This window comes from Lipotes vexillifer, unplaced genomic scaffold (genome assembly GCF_000442215.2).
Source record: "Lipotes vexillifer unplaced genomic scaffold, Lipotes_vexillifer_v1.1 scaffold1314, whole genome shotgun sequence".
Classification (NCBI taxonomy): Eukaryota; Metazoa; Chordata; class Mammalia; order Artiodactyla; family Lipotidae; genus Lipotes; species Lipotes vexillifer.
This window is the reverse complement of record NW_006782803.1, coordinates 1413611-1436535: the sequence shown is the minus strand read 5'-3', so window position 1 is coordinate 1436535 and position 22925 is coordinate 1413611. Positions and strand designations below refer to the sequence as shown.

Sequence of the window (22925 nt, the reverse complement as noted above, 5' to 3'; positions counted from 1 at the left end):
AAGCACAGAGCTGATCTCCCTGTGCTATGCAGCTGCTTCCCACCAGCCATCCATTCAACATTTGGTAGTCTATAAACGTCCATGCCACTTTCTCATCTCATCCCAGCCCACCACTCCCTCTCCCTGTGTCCTCAAGTCCACTTTCCACATCTGTGTCTTTATTCCTGTCCTGCTCCTAGGTTCTTCAGAACCATTTTTTTAAATTAGATTCCATACATATGTGTTAGCATACAGTATTTGTTTTTCTCTTTCTGACTTACTTCACTCTGTATGACAGACTCTAGGTCCATCCACCTCACTACAAGTAACAAAATTTCATTTCTTTTTATGGCAGAGTAATATTCCATTGTATATATGTGCCACATCTTCTTTATCCATTCATCCGTTGATGGAAACTTAGGTTGCTTCCATGTCCTGGCTATTGTAAATAGAGCTGCAATGAACATTGTGGTACATGACTCTTTTTGAATTATGGTTTTCTCAGGGTATATGCACAGTAGTGGGATTGCTGGGTTGTATGGTAGTTCTATTTTTAGTTTTTTAAGGAACCTCCATACTGTTCTTCATAGTGACTGTATCAATTTACATTCCCACCAACAGTGCAAGAGGGTTCCATTTTCTCCACACCCTTTCCAGCATTTATTGTTTGTAGATTTTTTGATAATGGCCATTCTGACCGGTGTGAGGTGATACCTCATTGTAGTTTTGACTTGCATTCCTCTAATGATTAGTAATGTTGAGCATCCTTTCATGTGTTTGTTGTCAATCTGTATATCTTCTTTGGAGAAGTGTCTATTTAGGCTTTCGGCCCATTTTTGGATTGGCTTGTTTTGTTCTTTTGATATTGAGCTGCATGAGCTGCTTGTATATTTTGGAGATTAATCCTTTGTCAGTTTCTTCGTTTGCAAATATTTTTTCACATTCTGAGGGTTGTCTTTTCGTCTTCTTTCTGGTTTCCTTTGCTGTGCAAAGGCTTTTAATTTTCATTAGGTCCCATTTGTTTATTTTTGTTTTTATTTCCTTTTCTCTAGGAGGTGGGTCAAAAAGGATCTTACTGTGATTTATGTCATAGAGTGTTCTGCCTATGTTTTCCTCTAAGAATTTTACAGTGTCTGGCCTTACATTTAGGTCTTTAATCCACTTAGAGTTTATTATTGTGTATGGTGTTAGGCAGTGTTCTAATTTCATTCTTTTACATGTAGCTGTCCAGTTTTTCCAGCACCACTTATTGAAGAGGCTGTCTTTTCTGCACTGTATATTCTTGCCTCCTTTATCAAAAATAAGGTGACCATATGTGTGTGGGTTTATTTCTGGGCTTTCTGTCCTGTTCCATTGATCTATATTTCTGTTTTTGTGGCAGTACCACACTGTCTTGATTACTGTAGCTTTGTAGGATAGTCTGAAGTTAGGGAGCCTGATTCCTCAAGCTCCGTTTTTCTTTCTCAAGATTGCTTTGGCTATTCAGCTATTCAGGGTCTTTTGTGTTTCCATACAAATTGTGAAATTTTTGTTCTAGTTCTGTGAAAAATGCCATTGGTAGTTTGATAGGGATTGCATTGAATCTGTAGATTGCTTTGGGTAGTATAGTCATTTTCACAATGTTGATTCTTTGAATCCAAGAACATGGTATATCTCTCCATCTGTTTATATCATCTTTAATTTCTTTCATCAGTGTTTTATAGTTTTCTGCATACAGGTCTTTTGTCTCCTTAGGTAGGTTTAACCGTAAGTATTTCATCTTTTTGTTGCAACGGTAAATGGGAGTATTTCCTTAAATTGTCTTTCACATATTCCATCATTAGTGGATAAGAATGCAAGAGATTTCTGTGCATTAATTTTGTATCCTGCTACTTTACCAAATTCATTGTTTAGCTCTAGTGGTTTTCTGGTAGCATCTTTAGGAGTCTCTAAAACAGTGAGTTTTACTTCTTCTTTTCCAATTTGGATTCCTTTTATTTCTTTTTCTTCTCTGCTTGCTGTGGCTAAAGCTTCCAAAACTATGTTGAATAATAGTGGTGATTGTGGACAACCTTGTCTTGTTCCTGATCTTAGACAAAATGGTTTCAGTTTTTCACCATTGAGAACGATGTTGGCTGCAGGTTTGTCATATATGGCCTTTATTATGTTGAGGTAAGTTCCCTCTATGCCTACTATCTGGAGGGTTTTTATCATAAATTGCTGTTGAATTTTGTTGAAAGATTTTTCTGCATCTATTGAGATGATCATATGGTTTTTCTCCTTCAATTTCTTAATATGGTTTATCACAGTGATTGATTTGCATATTGAAGAATCCTTGCATTCCTGGGAAACCCCTACTTGATCAGGGTGTATGATCCTTTTAAAGTGCTGTTGGATTCTCTCTGCTAGTATTTTGTTGAGGATTTTTGCATCTGTGTTCATCAGTGATATTCGCCTATACTTTTCTTTTTTTGTGACATCTTTGTCTTGTTTTGGTATCAGGGTGATGGTGATCTTGTAGAATGAGTTTGGGAGTGTTCCTCCCTCTGCTATATTTTGGAAGAGTTTGAGAAGGATAGATGTTAGCTCTTCTCTAAATGTTTGATACAATTCACCTGTGAAGCCATCTGGTCCTGGGCTTTTGTTTGTGGAAGATTTTTAATCACAGTCTCAATTTCAGTGCTTGTGATTGGTCTGTTTATATTTTCTATTTCTTCCTGGTTCAGTCTAAGAAGGTTGTGCTTTTCTAAGAATTTGTCCATTTCTTCCAGGTTGTCCATTTTATTGGCATAGAGTTGCTTGTAGTAATCTCTCATGATCCTTTGCATTTCTGCAGTGCCAGTTGTTACCTCTCCTTTTTCATTTCTAATTCTATTGATTTGAGTCTTCTCCCTTTTTTTCTTGATGAGTCTGGCTAATGGTTTATCAATTTTGTTTATCTTCTCAAAGAACCAGCTTTTATTTCTATTGATCTTTGCTATCATTTCCTTCATATCTTTTTCATTTATTTCTGATCTGATCTTTATGATTTCTTTCCTTCTGCTTACGTTGGGTTTTTTTTTGTTGTTCTTCTTCTTTCTCTAATTGCTTTAGGTGTAAGGTTAGTTGTGTATTTGAAATGTTTCTTGTTTCTTGAGGTAGGATTGTATTGCTATAAACTTCCATCTTAGAACAGCTTTTGCTGCATCCCAAAGGTTTTGGGTCATCGTGTTTTCATTGTCCTTTGTTTCTAGGTATTTTTTTATTTCCTCTTTGATTTCTTCAGTGATCTCTTGGTTATTTAGTAGTGTATTGTTTAGCCTCCATGTGTTTGTATTTTTTACAGATTTTTTCCTTTAATTTGTATCTAGTCTCATAGCATTGTGGTTTCAAAAGATACTTGATAGAATTTCAAATTTCTTAAATTTGCCAAGGCTTGATTTGTGATCCAAGATATGATATATCCTGGAGAGTGTTCCATGAGCACTTGAGAAGAACGTGCATCCTGTTGTTTTTGGATGGAGTGTCCTATAAATATCAATTAAGTCCATCTTGTTTAATGTATCATTTAAAGCTTGTGTTTCCTTATTTATTTTCATTTTGGATGATCTGTCCATTGGTGAAAGTGGGGTGTTAAAGTCCTCTACTATGATTGTGTTACTGTCGATTTCCCCTTTCATGGCTGTTAGCATTTGCCTTATGTTTTGAGGTGCTCCTATGTTGGGTGCATAAATATTTACAATTGTTATATCTTCTTCTGGATTGATCTCTTGGTCATTATGTACTGTCCTTCTTTGTCTCTTGTAGTAGTCTTTATTTTAAAGTCTATTTTGTCTGATATGAGAATTGCTACTCCATCTTTCTTTTGATTTCAATTTGCATGGAATATCTTTTTCCATCCCCTCACTTTCAGTCTGTATGTGTCCCTAGGTCTGAAGTAGGTCTCTTGTAGACAGCATATATATGGGTCTTGTTTTTGTATCCATTGAACCAGTCTGTGTCTTTTGGTTGGAGCACCTAACCCATTTATGTTTAAGGTAATTATCGATATGTATGTTTCTATTACCATTTTTTAAATTGTTTTGGGTTTGTTATTGTAGATCTTTTCCTTCTCTTGTGTTTCTTGCCTAGAGAAGTTCCTTTAGCATTTGTTGTAAAGCTGGTTTGGTGGTTTCTCTTAGCTTTTGCTTGTCTGTAGTTTTTAATTTCTCTGTTGAATCTGAATGCGAGCCTTGCTGGTTAAATTAATCTTGGTTGTAGTTTTTTCTCTTTCATCACTTTAAATATGTCCTGCCAGTCCCTTTCGGCTTGCAGAGTTTCTGCTGAAAGATCAGCTGTTAACCTTACCGGGATTCCCTTGTACGTTATTTGTTGGTTTTCCCTTGATGCTTTTAATATTTTTTCCTTGTATTTAGTTTTTGATAGTTTGATTAATATGTGTCTTGGCGTGTTTTTCCTTGGATTTATCCTGTATGGGACTCTCTGTGCTTCCTGGGCTTGACTGACTATTCTCTTTCCCATATTAGGGAAGTTTTCAACTATAATTTCTTCAGGTATTTTCTCCTTCCCTTTCTTTTTCTCTTCTTCTTCTGGGGCCCCTATAATTTGAATGTTGGTGCATTTAATCTTGTCCCAGAGGTCTCTGAGTCTGTCCTGAATTCTTTATATTCTTTTTTCTTTATTCTGCTCTGTGGTCGTTACTTCCACTATTTTATCTTCCAGGTCACTTATCTGTTCTGCTGCCTCAGTTTTTCTGCTATTGATTCCTTCTAGAGAATTTTAAATTTCATTTATTGTGTTGTTCATCCTTGTTTGTTTGCTCTTTAGTTCTTCTAGGTCCTTGTTAAGCATGTCTTGTTTTTTCTTCATTGTATTTCCAAGATCTTGGATCATCTTTACTGTCATTACTCTGAATTCTTTTTCAGATAGACTGCCTATTTCCTCTTCATTTGTTTGGTCTGGTGGGTTTTTACATTGGTCCTTCATATGCTGTGTATTTCTCTGTCTTATTTTGCTTAACTTACTGTGTTTTCGGTCTCCTTTTCGCAGGCTGCAGGTTCGTAGTTCCTGTTGTTTTTGGTGTCTGCCTCCAGTGGCTGAGTTTGGTTCAGTGGGTTGTGTAGGCTTCCTGGTGGAGGGGACTAGCTCCTGTGTTCTGGTGGATGAGGGTGGATCTTGTCTTTCTGGCAGGACCGCGTCCAATTGTGTGTTTTGGGGTGTGTGTGAACTTGTTATGATTTTAGGCAGCCTCTCTGTTGATGGGTAGGTTTGTGTTCCTGCCTTGCTAGTTGTTTGGCATGGGGTGTCCAGCATTGGACCTTGCTTGTCGTTGAGTGGAGCTGGGTTTTAGCTTTGAGATGGGGATCCCTGGGAGAGCTCTTGCCGATTGATATTTCGTGGGGCTGGGTGGTCTCTGGTAGACCAATGTCCTGAATTCAGCTCTCCCATCTCAGAGGCTCAGGCCTTACAGCCGGGTGGAGCCCCAAGACCCTGGCAGCCACATGGCTGGAGAAGATGGGCTATGAGTTGGGTGTCAGCCACTGCCCTGTTGTAGCTTTGTCTCAGCTGTCTCCAAAGGTCACCCAGATACATTGGGTTATTCCACCATTCCTCAGAACTTGCACATGCCAGTCTGGGATTTATAGATGTCCTCCTGATACTCTTAACTGAAATACCTTGCATTCATGGTGGTGAGAGATATGCTGATAGTGTTGGTTCTCTTCAGTTCAGAGTCTGGAACAGTCTGAGCCTTCATGTGACCAAGTCAGGAGCAGCTGGCCAATGGTCCCAGAGTGATAACATGTCAGATTCCAAGAAGGCTTTCTGCAGCACCTGAGCAGTAGTCCCAAGCAGCCGTTCTGCTCAGCTGCAGTACTTTGACCGTGGAACTCAGTGGGACCCTCACACGAGGATTTCTGCTGGCCCTGGAGCCTGAATTGCCCACCCAGGCAAGGAGTTGAGGAGAGCATCTCCTGTCCCATCTCACCAGAGGAACGGACACCTGGGCTATGTTAGTGTAACAGTATTAAATTTAGATTGTACAAAGTATAATAACTCCAGAATCCTTACCTGGGGTTCTAAGAAGTATTCTAATTTTAACTATAGATGCAAACATTTTAATTTTTATATTTTGGGAGTTAACATACCTTATACCAGTGAAACTGTTTTCCTTGAACTGCAAATATGACATTAATGTTGTTGTCTATTAACTTTTCTGAAAGTTGGCCTAGTGAGGGATGTTCCTGTAACAGAAAATGAAATAAAGAAGGGAGTGAAATTTAGTAGTTCAATTCCACACACTTCCAAACATCTGTTATGAGGAAAACTGTATGATTAACATAAAAATGTATTGTGTTGGGAAGGATTATCATTTTACTAGAGGTATTTAAATTCTTTTAAAAAATAAGGTCAGGGCTTCCCTGGTGGCGCAGTGGTTGAGAGTCCGCCTGCCGATGCAGGGGACACGGGTTCATGCCCCAGTCCGGAAAGATCCCACATGCTACGGAGCGGCTGGGCCTGTGAGCCATGGCCATTGAGCCTGTGCGTCCAGAGCCTGTGCTCCGCAACAGGAGAGGCCACAACGATGAGAGGCCCACATGCCGCAAAAAAAAAAAAATAATAATAAGGTCAACGTCAACATTATTAAGGATATTTTAAAGACAAAGTCTCCATAAAAACTTTAGAAATTCAGAAAAATGAAGAGGGTTGCATTCAACATCGTACAAAGAGTGTTTAGCACTTCTTTAGGTTAACATTGGACTCCAAGTGATATAATTGACAGATTATTTAATATTCAGAAACAGAGACATATTAGTTACAATCACATTCTGAGGTGAAATTCAGTAACAAGTTTTAAAATGCAAATATATGCATGTATATATATACATATTTACATACATATAAAAATTTGATATATAACATGGTGTAGAACAAAGTTTGTTTAAAAGAAGAAAACCCTGTATTCAAATCTCGGATTGTCAGTTTATGATAAAAATTGTATTTCAGGTCTATCCTCTATAACACGTGAATGGTATCTGCCTTCCATGATTGCTGGCAAAAGTAGAAAGATAACAATAGTATGTGAATTATTTAGAGCAGTTTCTTGCATATACTCAAAGCTAATAGCAGTTATTATAATTTTTATTTCCAAGAGCTTATACAAGGTGTAGGTTACAGATATTTCAACTTATTATCATTATACTTTTTTGTCATTTATGTATACATATATTTATATTACAAATCTGTCTTACATTGATATATAAAACTTATGTAGCTCTAACTGTGACACTCTTTGTGGTAGTGGGAAAGAAAGCAGGGGATGAGTAGAAAGGGAATAAAACTTAGTAAATATGAGAAATCTGACAACTATGGAATTTGCTATATAAAGTTATGTAGTAAGACATAGTACTTGATATTTTTCTTTCTATAAATGCTCTTTTAGGTATTAAAGCAATCTCAACAACTCTAGATACCTTTAGAGAAATGATGTCAAACTTCACCTGCAGTTAGGCCCACCTGTTTTTGGTGCCTAGTAGTGTAAGCCAAGGATCATGTGACTGAGCCTAATTAGTATCATCTGATTCAAGCTCAAATTACTCTGTAGTTTTTGTTTCCCCTTTCACCCTCCAATGCTAACTGTGCTTTTGTTAAGGGAAAATTTTCTTTAAACCATCTTGGTTAATATTTCTGGATTTTGGCAACTATATGAACTTAGAAAGCTAATTTTACTAGTTTCACTTATAGCCTAAGTTCTTTGACCCACTTATTAAACTTATATATATAAGTTTAATAAGATATAAGACACAGCCTTGTGCTTAAAACTACCATCACTAACATGAGTAACTGGTGTGATTTGACTATCTATGTCCTGCTTTCCAGATTCATACATTGAAATCCTAACCTCCAAGGTGATGTAATATTAGGAGGTGGGCCTTTGGGCTGTGATTAGGTCTTGAAGATAGAGCCCTCTTGAATGGGATTAGTGCCCTTATAAAAGAGAGCCAGTGGAGAAAGTTCCCTTGCACCTTCTGCCATATGAGGTTATAACTAGGAGGTGTTATCTTTGAACCAAAAAGTAGGCTCTCACCAGACCCCGAATCCTCTAGTGCCTTGATCTTGGACTTACCAACCTCAAAAACTGTGAGGAATAAATTTCTGTTGTTTATAAGCCACCTAATTTATGATGTTTTGGTATAGGAGCCCGAATGGACTAAGATAATAATCATAACAAATATCCTTTATTTCTATATAATCTATAATTGCTTTGTAGAAACAAATAAAATTTTCTTGAACCACAATTAAATATGATATGACTCCAATTTACAAAGGGGTATAAAAAGTATTACCACATGGATTTGCATAAGAAAAATTCTACCCACAGCAATTCTTAAGAATATAATTTTAAAGTAATAGAAGAACAATCCCCAAAATGTAAGTTCTATCAGATAAATTTTTATTCCTTTTTCCTAATAATATGCATACTCTTAAAATAGACTTATAACAGTTTGCATAATGCTAGTAAATTAAAGAGAACAACAACAAAAAAGAGAACAAGTAAAAGAAGGTAAGTCTAGCTATATTGGGAATATTTTTTTAAGGGCAACAACTACTTTTCGAATATTTTTGCTTTGACAAAAAATAATCACAGTTTGCCCAGCATTCCCCCTTCTTAATTTTTAAAACCATTCATATTTTCAGGAAAATTTAATCCATATGTTTTTAACCAGCTTATACTTAACTCACATAAAATCAATATTAAAGAACAGTCCAAAATATAAGCAGCTTTTGGAGGCTTCTTAATCTCTTTCCCCTTTTCAAAAACAGGAAGTTACATTGACCAAAAGTACACAAAATTTAAATCTAGCAAGTTCTCGTTTGCTCCAAAGATCATTAAGAAGGTCAGTTGGATTTTTAAGCTTAAAAGAACACATTTTTTAACCCTAGAAAGAAATGTTTTAAAAGAAAATTCCAAGTACCTCGAGGCAGATTGTTAAAACTACAAATGTTTAATAGATGTTTAAACAAACCATTGTTGATGGGAGAATTTTGGATTAATGGCCATTGTTGAAGCCCCTTCCCCTTTCCTCCATGAAGCATAGTATCTTTTAAGTATTTTATCTTTTATGTCTTGTATTTCACTAGCAGGAACACTCCCTCTCGGCCAGCTGTCCTGTGCTGGTGACGTCACTGCTCCTCAGCTTTAACTCCCCCTCTGTCTAACCCATTACATATTGTTTCTCTGAACTCTGAAAATAATGGAGATAACAAGCATTTCTGGGGCAGAAGGGAGAAGGGAAAGCAATGTGCCAAGGCAGCTGCTAAGTAATTAAGGGCAAAAGGATTCCATTCACATTTTTCTTCTTCACCAACACCTTCAGTGTGATTTGTGGGAAATAACTTATAAATGTCAGAAGGGAAGATGAGGTAAGAAAGATTCAATGGAGACAGTTTCGGTTAAAGAGATAACTATGTAGAGATGTATGAATTTTAATAATGTGCCTGTGTAGTGACAAGAAAACAAGTGTTTAAGATTCTCCATAAAAGTGAGTTTCATTATAAAAAGTTCTTATAATATAGAATTTGAAACATTGAATATCATAATAAGATACAAAACAAAAAACCAATGTCTTGGTTAAATAAAAGTATTCAGTTATCTGGATTACTTTTTATAGTTCACTTTTTAGAGGACAGAGACAGCATGAAAACAGTGTGATAGCACAGATTTATTTAGAGATGAAGATTTTATGTGTTGTCAGTCCCCATCTCTCCCAATGGCCTATTTTTCTATCTATATGGCTGCATAGTCATAATCGCATAGACCCATGTTTCCCATCAGTGGCACTATGGACAGTTTGTGTTGTGGGTGTGAGGCTGTCCTGTGCATTGTAGGGTACTTGGCTACATCCCTGGCCTCTACCTATTAGAGGCCAGTATCTCCCTCCTCCCTGAGTTGTAACAACCAAAATGTCTCTGGACACTGAAATGTTTTCTGGAGGGCAAAATCGTTCTGGTTGAGAGCCATACCAAGAGCAGGGGCTTGGAAGCAGACCACCTGGGGCTTCAACTCTTGTCTCTGCAATTACTAGCCATGTAACACTGGGCATCTGTCTTAACCTTCTGTGATACAGTTTCTATATATGTAAAACATATAAATACTAGTATCTACCTCTCAGGGTTATGGGGGGAATTAAATGCGTTAACATGTGTAAAGACTTTCATTTACCATTTTTTAATTATTAATCCCATACTAATGGTAAGGAGAAGCTCATGTCCTGATGTCACACTGCTTGTCATTTACCTAGGCACTACTATGCAGGGCTGTGTGACCACAGACAAGTTCCTGATCCTTTTAGTGCTTCCATTTTCTCATTTGCAAAATGGAGGTAATAACAATATCTACACTTCACTGGGAGGCTGGGTGGTGCTCCCTAAGTGTAAAGGGACAAATACCACAGGGCTGCTTAATAAAAGACAGCTTTCAATAAAAGACTGCTTAATAAAAGACATTTGGAGGCCATTACTAAAGGCTAAATGCTGGGCTCTTGGATATGCTTTAACTTGCCTCATTTATTTACCTTTTGCACCTGGTTCCTGAAGTGTTCGAATTTGTGGCTCTTGCCAAACATGGTATCAGTTGCATTCTTGATATCCTTGCTACTGAATGAGGGGCATGGAATAACCATTTTTGTAAGCTTTTCAATGAGAATGGTAGTAAGTTTTCTGCTTAAATATGACTTAACCAAACATATAATTTATTTGGAACATTCTATTTCATAAGTATTTTCATCAATTTTTGTTTTTATTGAGTCACTTTGGAAAATCAGTATTTTTTCTCATTTTCAGGGGCACTATAAAAGCAACATGAGAGTACTCTGAGCCTAGCTCAGGTGATGCTGTGTGCAACTTTTGCTTTCAATTTTAAAGAAGAAAAAATAAATATTGTTTGCAGAAATAATTTCCTGGGTAATTTTCTGCAAGCATGAGAAGCATTAAAATTAGGTCTATTCTAAAGTTATTATTAAAGTCATTATTGTTCACATGCCCCTCCCCCATCCCTGTCCCCACTGGTAACCACTAGCTTGTTCTCTGTATCTGTGAGTCTGTTTCGGTTTTGTTATATCCATTCATTCGTTTTATTTTTTAGATTCCACATATAAGTGAAAATATGCAGTATTTGTATTTCTCTGTCTGAGTCATTTTACTAAGCATAATACCCTCTATATCCATCCATGTTGTTGCGTATGGCAAAATTTCATTCTTTATTATGGCTGAGTAATATTCCATTGTGTATATATACCACAAACTTCTTTATCTATTCAGTTGTTGATGGACACTTACGTTGCTTCCGTATCTTGGCTGTTGTACATATTGCTCCTATGAACATTGGTGTACATAGATCTTTTTGAGTTAATGTTTTTATTTTCTTCAGATATATATATACCCAGGAGTGGAATTGCTGGATCATATGTTAGTTCTATTTTTAATTTTTTGAGTAGCCTCCATACTGTTTTCCAAGTTGGAGGGTTCCCTTTTCTTTACATTCCTCACTGGCATTTATTGTTTGTGGTCTTTTTGATGACGGTCATTCTGACTGGTGTGAGGTGATATCTCATTGTGGTTTTGATTTGCATTTCCCTGATGATTAGTGATGTTGAACATCTTTTCACATGCCTGTTGGCCATCTGTATGTCTTCTTTGGAAGAATGCCTATTCAGGTCTTCTGCCCATTTTTTAAATCAGGGTGTTTTCTGATATTGAGTTGTATTAGCTGTTGATATATTTTGGATATTGCCCCCTTATTGGACATATCATTTGCAAATATCTTCTCATGTTCACTAGGTTGCATTTTCATTTTTTTGATGGCTTCCTTTGCTATGTAAAAGCCTTTAAGTTTGATTAGGCCCCTTTGTTTATTTTTGCTTTTGTTTCCCTTGCCTGAAGAGACAGGTCCAAAAACATAGTGCTAAGATCTTTGTCAAAGACCATACTCCCTATGTTTTCTTCTAGGACTTTTGTGGTTTCTGGTCTTACATTTAGGTCTTTAATCCATTTTGAGTTTATTTTTGTATATGGTGTGGAAAAAAATGTTCTAATTTTATTCCTTTGAATGTAGCTGTCCAGTTTTCCCAGCACCACTTGTTGAAGAGACTGTCTTTTCCCCACTGTATATTCTTGCCTCCGTTGTCATAGATTAATTGACCATATGTGCATGGGCTTATTTCTGGGCTCTCTATTCTGTTCAGCTGATCTGTATGGCTCTTGTTGTGCCAATACCATACTGTTTTGATTATTGTAGCTTTGTAGTATAGTCTGAAGTCAGGAAGCATGATACCTCCAGCTTTCTTCTTTTTTCTCAGGATTTCTTTGGCAATTTGGGTGTCTCCCATGGTTACATATAAATTTTAAGATAATTTGTTCTAGTTCTGTGAAAAATGTTATTGGTAATTTGATAGGGATTGCATTAAATCTGTAGATTGCTTTGGGTAGAATGGCCATTTAAACAATATTAATTCTTCCAATCCAAGAGCATGGGATGTCTTTCCATTTCTTTTTATCATTTTCAGTTTCCTTCATCAGTGCTTTATAGTTTTCAGAGTATAGGTCTTTCACCTCCTTGGTTAAGTTTATTCCTAGGTATTGTATTCTTTTTGATGTGATTTTAAATGGAATTGTTTTCTTACCTTCTCTTCCTGAGAAAATATATAATACTAATACATTATTAGTGTATCGAAAAGCAATCGATTTTTGTATATTAATCTTGTATCCTGCAACTTTACTGAATTAATTTATTAGTGCTAATAGCTTTTTGATGAAGACTTTAGGGTTTTCTATATACAGTATCATGTCATCTGCATATAGTGATAGAATCATCTATATTCATCAGAGATATTGGCCTGTAATTTTCTTTTTTTTTTTTACTGTCTTTCTCTGGTTTTGGTGTCAGGGTAATGGTGGCTTCATAGAATGAGTTTGAAAGTGTTTCCTCCTCTTCAATTTCTTGAAATAGTTTAAGAAAGATAGGTATTAACTCTTCTTTATATGTTTGTTAGAATTCCCCTGTGAAGCCCTTTGGTCCTGGACTTTTGTTTGGGAGGTTTTGATTACTGATTCAATTTCAACACTAGTTATCAGTCTATTCAAATTATCTATTTCTTCCTGATTCAGTCTTGGTATATTGTATGTTTCTAGCAATTTATCCATTTCTTCTAGGTTGTCCAATTTGTTGGCATTAACTGTTCATAGTATTCTCTTATGATTGTATTTCTGTGATAACAGCAGTAGCTTCTCCTCTTTCATTTCTTATCTTGTGTATTTGGGTACTCTTTTTTTCTGAATGAACCTGGTTAAAGACTTATCAATTTTGCTTATCTTTTCAAAAAATAAGTTCTTGGTTTCATTGATCTTTTCAATTGTTTTGGGGGGGCGGTGTCTTTAATTTATTTATTTCTGCTTTGATCTTTATTATATCCTTCTTTCTGCTGACTTTGGACTTTGCTCTTCTTTTTCTAATTCCTTTAGTTGGTAAGTTAGGATGTTTATTTGAGATTTTTCTTATTTCTTCAGTTAGGCCTGTATTACTATTAACTTCCCTCTTAGAACTGCTTTTGGTGCACCCCATATATATATATATATTTTTTTTTTTTTTCTTTTTGTGGTATGTGGGCCTCTCACTGCTGTGGCCTCTCCCGTTGCGGAGCACAGGCTCCGAACGCGCAGGCTCAGCGGCCATGGCCCATGGGCCCAGCCACTCCGCGGCATGTGGGATCCTCCCGGTCCAGGGCACGAACCCGCGTCCCCTGCATCGGCAAGCGGACTCCCAACCACTGCGCCACCAGGGAAGCCCCCCCATATATTTTTGAGTGTTGTGTTCCCATTTTCATTTGCCTTATCTCAAGATATTTTCTGATTTCCTCATTGGTTTCTTCATTGACCACTGTGTTTTTAGTAGCATGTTGTTTAGTCTCCATGTGTTTGTTCTTTTCCTGTTTTTCTTTCTATAAATGATCTATAGTTTCATGCCATTGTGGTCAGAAAAGATGCTTGATATAATGTCTATTTTCTTAAATTTGTTGAGACTTGTTTTGAAAAGCATGTGATCTATCCTGGCGAATGCTCCATGTACACTTGAAAAGAATGTGCATTCTGCTGTTTTGGATGGAATGTCCTGTAGATATCTATTAAGTCCAACTGGCCTAATGATTCATTTAAGGCCACTGTTCCCTTGTTGATTTTCTGTCTGGATGATCTCCCCATTGATGTCATTGGGATGTTAAAGTGCCCTACTATTATTGTATTACTGTCCATTTCTCCCTTTATTTCTGTTAATATTTTATATATGTATTCCTGTTTTGGACACATATATGTTAATGAGTGTAATCTCTTCTTGTATTGATCCCTTTATCATTATATAGTATATAATTCCCTCTTTGTCTTTTGTTATAGACTTTGTTTTAAAGTCTATTTTGTCTGATAAGGGTCTGCTGCTTCAGCTTTCTTTTGTTTCCATTTGCATAGAATATCAACCCCTTACTTTCAGTCTGTTTATCTTTAGCTCTCAAGTGAGTGTCTTATAAACAGCATATAGATGGGTTATTTTTTATCCAATCAGCCACGCTGTGTCCTTTGATTGGAGCATTTAGTCCATTGACATTTAAAGTGATTATTGGTAGGTATGTGCTTATTGCCATTTTGTTACTTTTTTCTGGTTGTTTCTCTGTTTTGTCTTCTTGTTTTAGTCTATCCCCTTGTGGTTTGATGATTTTCTTTAGTTGTATGCTTGTGTTCATGTCTTTTTAGTTTTAGTCTCTTTTTAGTTTAGTGGTGTGCTTTAGCTCATCTCTTTTCTTTTTAGTTTTTGTATGCCTGTTGCAGGTTTTTGATTTGTGGTTATCATGAAGTTCATATATTTTGACCTTTAACTATATCTACTTGTTTTAAACTGATAGTCATTTAAGTTCAAGGACATTCTAAAAGAGCTACATTTTTTACTATCCCCTCCACATTTTGTGTTTTTGATATCGTATTTTATATCTTCATATCAATCCCTTAATTATTTATTGTAGTTTTAGTTGATTCTACAATTTTTGTCTTTTAACCTTTGTAGTAGCTTATTTAGGTAGTTGAACCCCTGTCTTTACTATATATCTGCCTTTACCAGTGGCATTTTCCCCTTCCTATAATTTATTTCTTTGTTACAGCCTTTTCTTTTTCACTTAAAGAACGCCCTTTAATGTTTCTTGTAAGTTTGGTTTAGTGTTAACTCTGTTAGTTTTTGCTTGTCTGAGATGCTCTTTCTCTCTCCTTCAATTCTGAATGATGACTTGCTGTATAGAGTATCCTAGGTTGTAGGGGATATTTTCCTTTCAACACTTTAAGTATATCATGTCACTCCCTTCTGGCCTGCAAAGTCTGCTGTAAAACCAGCTGATAGCCTTATGGGTGTTCCCTTGTATGTGACTCTTTATTTTTCTCTTGCTGAAGTTCTCTCTTTACCTTTAACTAAAAGTTGTAACAATATTTTTTTAAAAACCAGCTGCATATGGACTTAAAACTTTCTGGGTGCATTTAGCCTGAGTGATATTCCCTTTACTTTCCTGATGGTGCATGTTCATAAAACCCAAAGGTGCTAACACTCTAAACTGATCTTATCTTTTTAATTAATTTAAAAAGTTTTTCTTATGCAGTGTTAAGCAGAGAAAAACAAAGTAAGAATCAGGAAATAAGTTGAAAATTTTTATTATATGCTTTAGTTTTGACATATTAGAATTTTAATGTTATTATTCTTATAATTATATATCAGTAATTTCCATGAGACTAAATAAGTAAAGGAATTCTGAGGAGTTAAATGATAGGAGGGGTGAAGAATCACTGACTGTAATATGATGGGGCACAAAAAAATGCTCAGAGAAAAACACCATACCTGAGCTACTAATATAATTAGAAGCGTGGTAGGATCTTGCTTATTTGCATCTCTCCATCAGGACTGAGAGTCACAGCAATATTTGAAAGTCCCATTAATCATGGTTCATTGCATGACCTGCCTCTTCCAAATATTTGCTCTTTGGGCCCCTTTCATTGTTACTGGAGACTCTGGTGTTATTCTTGGCCAAGGATGGGGTGAATGGTTGTGAGGAGGGCTTTGCATGAAGTTGGGAATCACCCTGGAGGAGCTGGGTAGGGAGACAGGGTGAAATTCTAGAACCTCAGTATTAACCTGTCTTCTACACCATTAACAATTTTTATACTAACCTCTACCATTTTAGAAACAATTTCTTATTTTAAGCTGGCATTATTACTGGTAAATTATAAAACTACATTACTACTCAAGTTTTTCATACTGGCAACCAGAGAAAAAGCAGTGGAAAAGGTAATTTATTTAATACTATAATATTATTTGCCAATGGCCATATATAAAATGTAACAGTGCTTAAACTGTTTAAAATTTTGCCATGCTATGTAATTTAAGTAAGCCAGATTATCTGCTTTATTTCTTCTATAAGTAAGACTGTAACTAGAAAGTTAGAGCAGAAACTACAGCAAGAACTTGACTGCTCTATTTATTCTAGTTTTCCCTTGAGACACTGTGGCAAAGTGGTTAAGAATATAGATTTTAATAAAAGATTGAACTGGATTGAGCCCTACCTCTGCCACTTATTAACTTCTTAGCTGTCTGTCCTCAGTCAACATTCTAAGTTTCTTCTCCCCTCAGTTTTTCTGTTTATAAAAGAAAGATAACTATGACTACCTCACCAAGTTGTTGTAAAGATAAATTTCATACTGTATACACTGTACTGTATGCAGTATACTGATACTGTATGTACATATGTGGTTTCAGTTAATAAAAACTGAAAACAGGGTAGATGTTATAATTCTGGAATTCACATTGACCCTCATGAAATAGCTAGGTGAATAAGCAGTAGAACTCTGGATCATGTAATTTAGACATGTAAAAGGTCTTTTATCATTTCCTTTTATAAATGAAAGGACCAGAGTCTTGGCCCAAGAAGCTCAGGTACTATTCAACATTACTGGTATTGGCTGCTAGACATAAAGCCAAGAAGCAAAGTGTTTGATTGCTTGTCTAAATTATACCTTTTTAAATTCCTCTATAATGGCTGAATAGGAGAGAATGGAGGTCATTTTAAAATAAGCAGGTACATATGCTTATTAGGCTCAGGGTAGCTTTGGATGTCGGAGGTTTCAGAGTAGTCGTACACCTTGTGTATATAAACACATAGTCAAGTGATCAATCAAAATGCTTCAACTTCTTTTGTTTTAGGGCAGTGTCCCTGGAAATGAAGGGAATGAACTTCTTAGGAAGAGGATCCCTTAAAACACAGACATGGGATAAATGAGATAAAAATATTCTTCTAAGCTATTAATAAACACACTACTCCTTGGTTTATTCAATACATATCAGTGACATGTGGAAGGTTCATTGTTTTAAGTAGGTAAAACAATTTTCAAGAAAGCAAATAAAGTTGATGATAGTTTGTCCAAATTCCTGATATCATAAGAGCCCAAACACTGTGTAAAATTCCATCAGAATTATAATTTGTTTCCATAAGGTTATATGGCATGGCATATGTCTAAAAGTATGAGAACATTTCTTTGCCTTAAGGAATCCTTCCTATATGAGCAACAGCACCCTCTAAAATACAATTATGGAGCGATGACTTCAGTGACTTGGCAAAACTTCAAAACGATAATGCAATGCAATTTGAGAATAATGTGATTATTATTTTCCCTTTAAAAAAAAAAAAGCTTCTACTTGTCTCACAATAGAATAGTTCCTCTTGTCTTCTCCTCCACTCCCAGTAAATGAATTAGAACTCTGTCTCAGATTAAAAGAGGTTGAATGGAAGGAAAGATAATAAATGACTTAATTAAAGTGGATGGGTCTACCAAAGTGAAATGTGGCTGAGTAGAAGAGAATTAGCAAAGAGAAAGACACTAAGGGAATAACTCCAAATGCTAAAATTTAAAATTCAAATTCTAGTTATTTTTTAAAATCTTTAAATGTTGAGGCTGCTTTCAAGAATCTAAACCAACCAAGGGTTGAACTTGTTTTATGCGGTAATAACATTTGCTCCTCTAGACTTTCAAAAAGTCTGGTAGAATGTTTCAGATTAACAAAATTTAAACTATTTAAATTTCACTCATGGGAACCACACACATTTCAGCATAATTTATATGCTTCTAATATTGCATTTCCCAAACTGTGCATGAGGTGCCTTAGAGCACTGCAGTACACTCACCAGGGTACCTCAAAATATCTTCAATTTTTAAGGGAAGCACAGTAATACGTGGCATCTGTCAGGTACCCATGAACTACTAGCTGGAGGTGGTTCACAGCTTTACCATTACATTTGGCTCTATTCTTTTAGATGATGCCATATCTTTGCAAAACTGGGCAACATGAAAATCAGTGCGGAACAGGAAGTGAGGATGGTTATATCTAGTCTGATTCCAAGGCTTGGGAAGTTCCCATTGTAACTTATTTACTAAGAATGACAAACTATACATATATACACACACACACACACATTTTTTTGATGTTCATGTGTATTATTTCTTTAACTGGCTACTAAGTTTTTAGGATACAAATAGTTATGTTATTTGGACCTAACTACTTAATAAACAGAACTGTCAGCCTCTTTGTTTGCTTGTTTTGCCTATGTGTACGAGGGAAAAGATTACTAAGACACTAGGTACCGCAATATAAGAAAGTTTGGAAGCTTTTGTTCTAACATTTGCATGCCTTTATAAGTAGGTGTCACGTCACAAGAAATGATGCTTTATGCAGTTATTTTCTACATGAAGAATAGCTAATGCTGGGAAAGATGTTCTAAGAGATTGTATTTAAATATATGATTCAGAGCCGAAACTAACCCTCAGGAAGCAATCCAGATATGCACTGTTTAAACAAAAGAGCCCTTAAATATAGATAAACTTCAGAAGGAAGGAGTGAGGTATAAAATTGAAAGCCGGTTTTGTTTTACTCCTTTTTTCCCCTAGTCTCTACTTTGATTCTGTCTATTTTACTGCGAGGATTCCTCAAGCCAAATATGTTCTTCTTAATTTCTAATATGTTTTTCAATACTAATCCTGTAGAAGTAGTTATAAGTAAACTAGTAAAAGGCAAACGTGTATGTATATAATGCTCTTTTCCTTTTAAGGTCCTTCAGTTGAGTAAAAAGTAAGCTCTTCTATCACTCTTATTTTCATAAATTATACAGTGCTTTGTAGGATATTAGAGAGTCAGCTACTAGATATTATCAAAGTATTTCAGCCTTATATTTTATTGAGCAGAATTTATAGACTGCATTGTCCTGTAACTTGTCTTTCATGACTTATCCTGACTCTGCATCATGATCCTTTAGGTAATTTCTCGGTACAAGGACAGCTGAATTCCCAATTTAAACTTATACTATAACCAGAAAAGTCATAACTACTAATAGGCTATTGCTGTATTACCATGCTCGTTGATCTGATGTAAACGTTGTTTTTCAGATGGCAGTTTCCGTCATTTGGCACCACTATGCCTGCCAATTTGCTATCTAGAGCAAGATGAGATGTCTGATCTGTCATCACCAGCAGCAATCTTTTAGCTTCTTTTCGCCATCCAATGTGACTCTTAAAATAAACATGTAATTAGATCTTATACAATAACATAGATATTTACTATGGTCTTCATTTCAAGTAAACATTAAATTTAAAACATTAAGTCAGGCTAGAATGATGTGCATAAATTCAGTGCTGTTTCATAAATAGCATTAACTTTTATTTGTATATCCTGTTCCACAGCCGTTGGACCACACTATCTCCTGGCTAGAGACTTCTGGCGTTCCACAGAGGAAGAACAAGCCAGGTTTATGAAGTGCAGACTGCCCACTGTGATGTGAGTAGGACAACAAGCTATTTCTGTTTTTTCCTTGGAGAGTAGTGAGTGAAAAGAGCAGCCCTTTTGGAAATGATTTTCCAAGTGCATAAGTTATTCTTTCCCTTTTATCTTTTCCTATTTATAACCCTCTCCTAATTTAGCCCCTCTGTCCTGGACACATACCAAAATGAATAATACTGGTGACGAATAACAGATAGGAGAAGAATGTATTCTTCTATGCTATGTTTTCACTCCATAAATCAAAGGGAAAAATCCTAAATTCTTGGAGAATTTTTCATCTGAGCAAATATTCAATAATGTGAAACTTCTTACCTCACAGACAGCTGCCTGAAGCATAGCATCAAAACCTCCTTCAGGTGTATCTATATTTCCAGAGATCTTCTGTCTGTGAACTGCTTTTTCAAACTCAGTGATGTTCTCCGTCAAAGACAGCACATGGATATACCCATGGGGAGGCATACAGTCTAAGTTGTAGTCACTATATGGGTAAAGAAGAAATGCAAATTCTGTTTTGCTATGCGTCCTTCAAAGATCCAAAATACTACTCATGGTCATAGTAAAAGTGTGTGGTTGATGTGAGAAGGGAATACCTTTTTTATTTTTGCTAAGAAAATTTTATTAGAGAAAATCTGTATTTTATAAAATCAGAGAAAAGCTCAATATTGGTGAATATTTCTTTGCATGTAGCAATATAATGCCTTGGTTGTCAAAACATAAAGAAGATTAAACATGTTTAATATAGGACACCTAAGAGCTTTTATTATGCTAATATGCACTGTTAATTTTTAAGAGATGAAAATTTACAGTGATTTCCTATCACATTTGCCCATGGAACAGCTGAAAAACACTTTTTGGGAAATGTTTTTAGGAATTTAGTTAAAATATTATACTACTGTTAGATATTTTTAAATATTTTTCTAATTTTAAAGTGATGCTTGGTGTAGAATTATTGATGAATGGTCAAAATTCATTAAAATTGTTTTGAGAATTCCATAATGTCCCCAAAGGTGAGGATCATTCCTCAGGTGCATTTGTATTCAGGGAGAAGGTGTGTGAAGCTTCATGTGGAGAGGCATCAGTCTTGTTCCTCTACAACAGAAAGCAGAGTTGTTTTGGTAAATTAGAGTATATACTGTAAAGAGATCTGGGCAATTCATGAAAGTAGGAAAGAAGATGATAAAATGAAATGTTTTGTTAAGGACGAACTGAACACATTATTAGTTCTCTCTGAAAATTCAACAGGCTAAGTATCGTGTGAGAAATTCATATTTTAAAGGTCTGTTTTCCTTTCATAGTAGGGAATATGCTGTTCCAAAATGATAAGAAAAAGGGCTCTTTCTAGCAAACAAATTCTCATTTTTTGACCTACCTACCCTCCGTGTGCTAGCTGAGTTTTGTTTGAAATCACATCATAAGCAATGTAATTATAAACAGTCACAATACAGTAATGGAAATATAGATGCAACACTGGCAAAATAAGTACTTTAAATTTGATAAACCTTAATTCAACAAATTTGGAGCAATCAAAAAAGGAATACAGAATTTTCAAAGACGTATTTTATATATATATATATATATATATATATATATATATAGTAGCCTGATTATTGGAGGTTTATCCAAAATTACTAATATTATTTGTGTTTTTTGTAATAGAAACTAAGTGAATGATATTTGAAAAAATATAAATTAAAAAGCCACCCTTCAGAAGTTTTCAGATAGAAACATACTTCTTCTATACATATTTTCATTTATCATTTAATTAAAACAAAAATATAAAATTTAGTAAGTCTTTGATTTAAAAACAAAATGAGGTTTTATAAGATTTTAAATTTGTTTAGCATTAGGAAGTCCACGTCAAATATTAGATACCTGCATTGATTATGAATTCTTTCTGGATGGATACTAATGTATGGTGAAACTGTTTTATCAACATATGAGCCAAATCCAAGGCGGAAGTCATGGGAGAAAAATGCCATTTTTCTAGATAAATCATTTCCAACTGAATTTAATTTTTCAATATTATTGTGCATTGATGCTGAGACATCAACCAGATAATAAAGATCCACAGGATATTTCTTCAGAGGATGAATTTTCAGCATAAAATTAGCTTCAGCTCCTAGTTCAAAGAAAGACAAACATAGTATAATATTCATTTTAAACATCTCAGGTTAAGCTATCAATAAGCCAGTCACATTTTAGGTATAGAACACTTATCACAAATTTGTGCTTAATGAATGAAATTGGGAATATTCCAGAATAATTTCAAGGCAGTTTGGAAACTGTACCATCCCAGACATACCAATGTCTTAGTCTCCAACTTCTACAGTGCATTTCTCGTAATTCTATAGGGCAGATAGAGATAATAACAAATAGACCAGCTCAACATAAATGTAATAGGGAATATATTTATCACTATATGAACCTGTATTTCTAGTGTCTAGTAAAGCACAGCACGAACGGCAAGCAGCATTCTATCACAAGAGAGAGTAGGTATCTGTGTTTGTTTTCAGGTCGCATTTAGATACGAAGACAGCCAGAAAGGTATTCTAAGAAAATTTACCCCTTACTGGATGCAGGTGTAGATTCATTCTTTTGGGTTAAGGTATATTTACATATGAGATGTGAAAACTCCAGTACTGAGAAGTACATAAAGCTATTCAAAATAATTCCTACCTCATCATGTTACTTGATTAGATTCTCCCCAACAGCTAGTTGTAAGAAGAAATGAGACAGTGGTCTGAAGAATGATATGCAGCAGTGCCACATTGAGGACCAAGACAATGTAGGGGACAGCATTTGTCCAGTGCATAATGGATGCATGATAAACATATGTTGAAGAGGGATCACAGGGGCAAAGAAACTGGATGAGTAGAGAGGGTCACCATAAGGACAATTGTTGGAGCCTCCAAAAGACAACTGTCTTTGCAATACAGTTTTATTTAGTTTTCTGTCCATTATCAAGTGATACAAGGATCTGGTACCCTACAGAGTTAGTACTTCTGTATTTAACTTTTTAAAGTACATGATGAAAAGTTATCAATTTAAATAGAGGAAGTTTGTGAATTTTACTTTTTTAAATAAT

At 35.5% G+C, this 22925-nt stretch overlaps 1 protein-coding gene across 2 annotated transcripts in view; it reads right to left on the bottom strand.

The window, feature by feature from the left end:
• Positions 1-22925, bottom strand: part of ITGB8 (integrin subunit beta 8) — a 93500-nt gene that overhangs the window by 18955 nt on the left and 51620 nt on the right. For both annotated transcript variants that reach the window (XM_007455401.1, XM_007455400.1), the window contains 4 exons: positions 21713-21959; positions 20153-20318; positions 19414-19572; positions 6084-6179 (listed from right to left, as the gene is read on the bottom strand). In XM_007455401.1, coding sequence (XP_007455463.1) covers positions 6084-6179; positions 19414-19572; positions 20153-20318; positions 21713-21942 — 651 coding nt within the window. In that variant the 5' untranslated portion in view covers positions 21943-21959. The remainder of the gene's footprint in view (positions 1-6083; positions 6180-19413; positions 19573-20152; positions 20319-21712; positions 21960-22925) is intronic.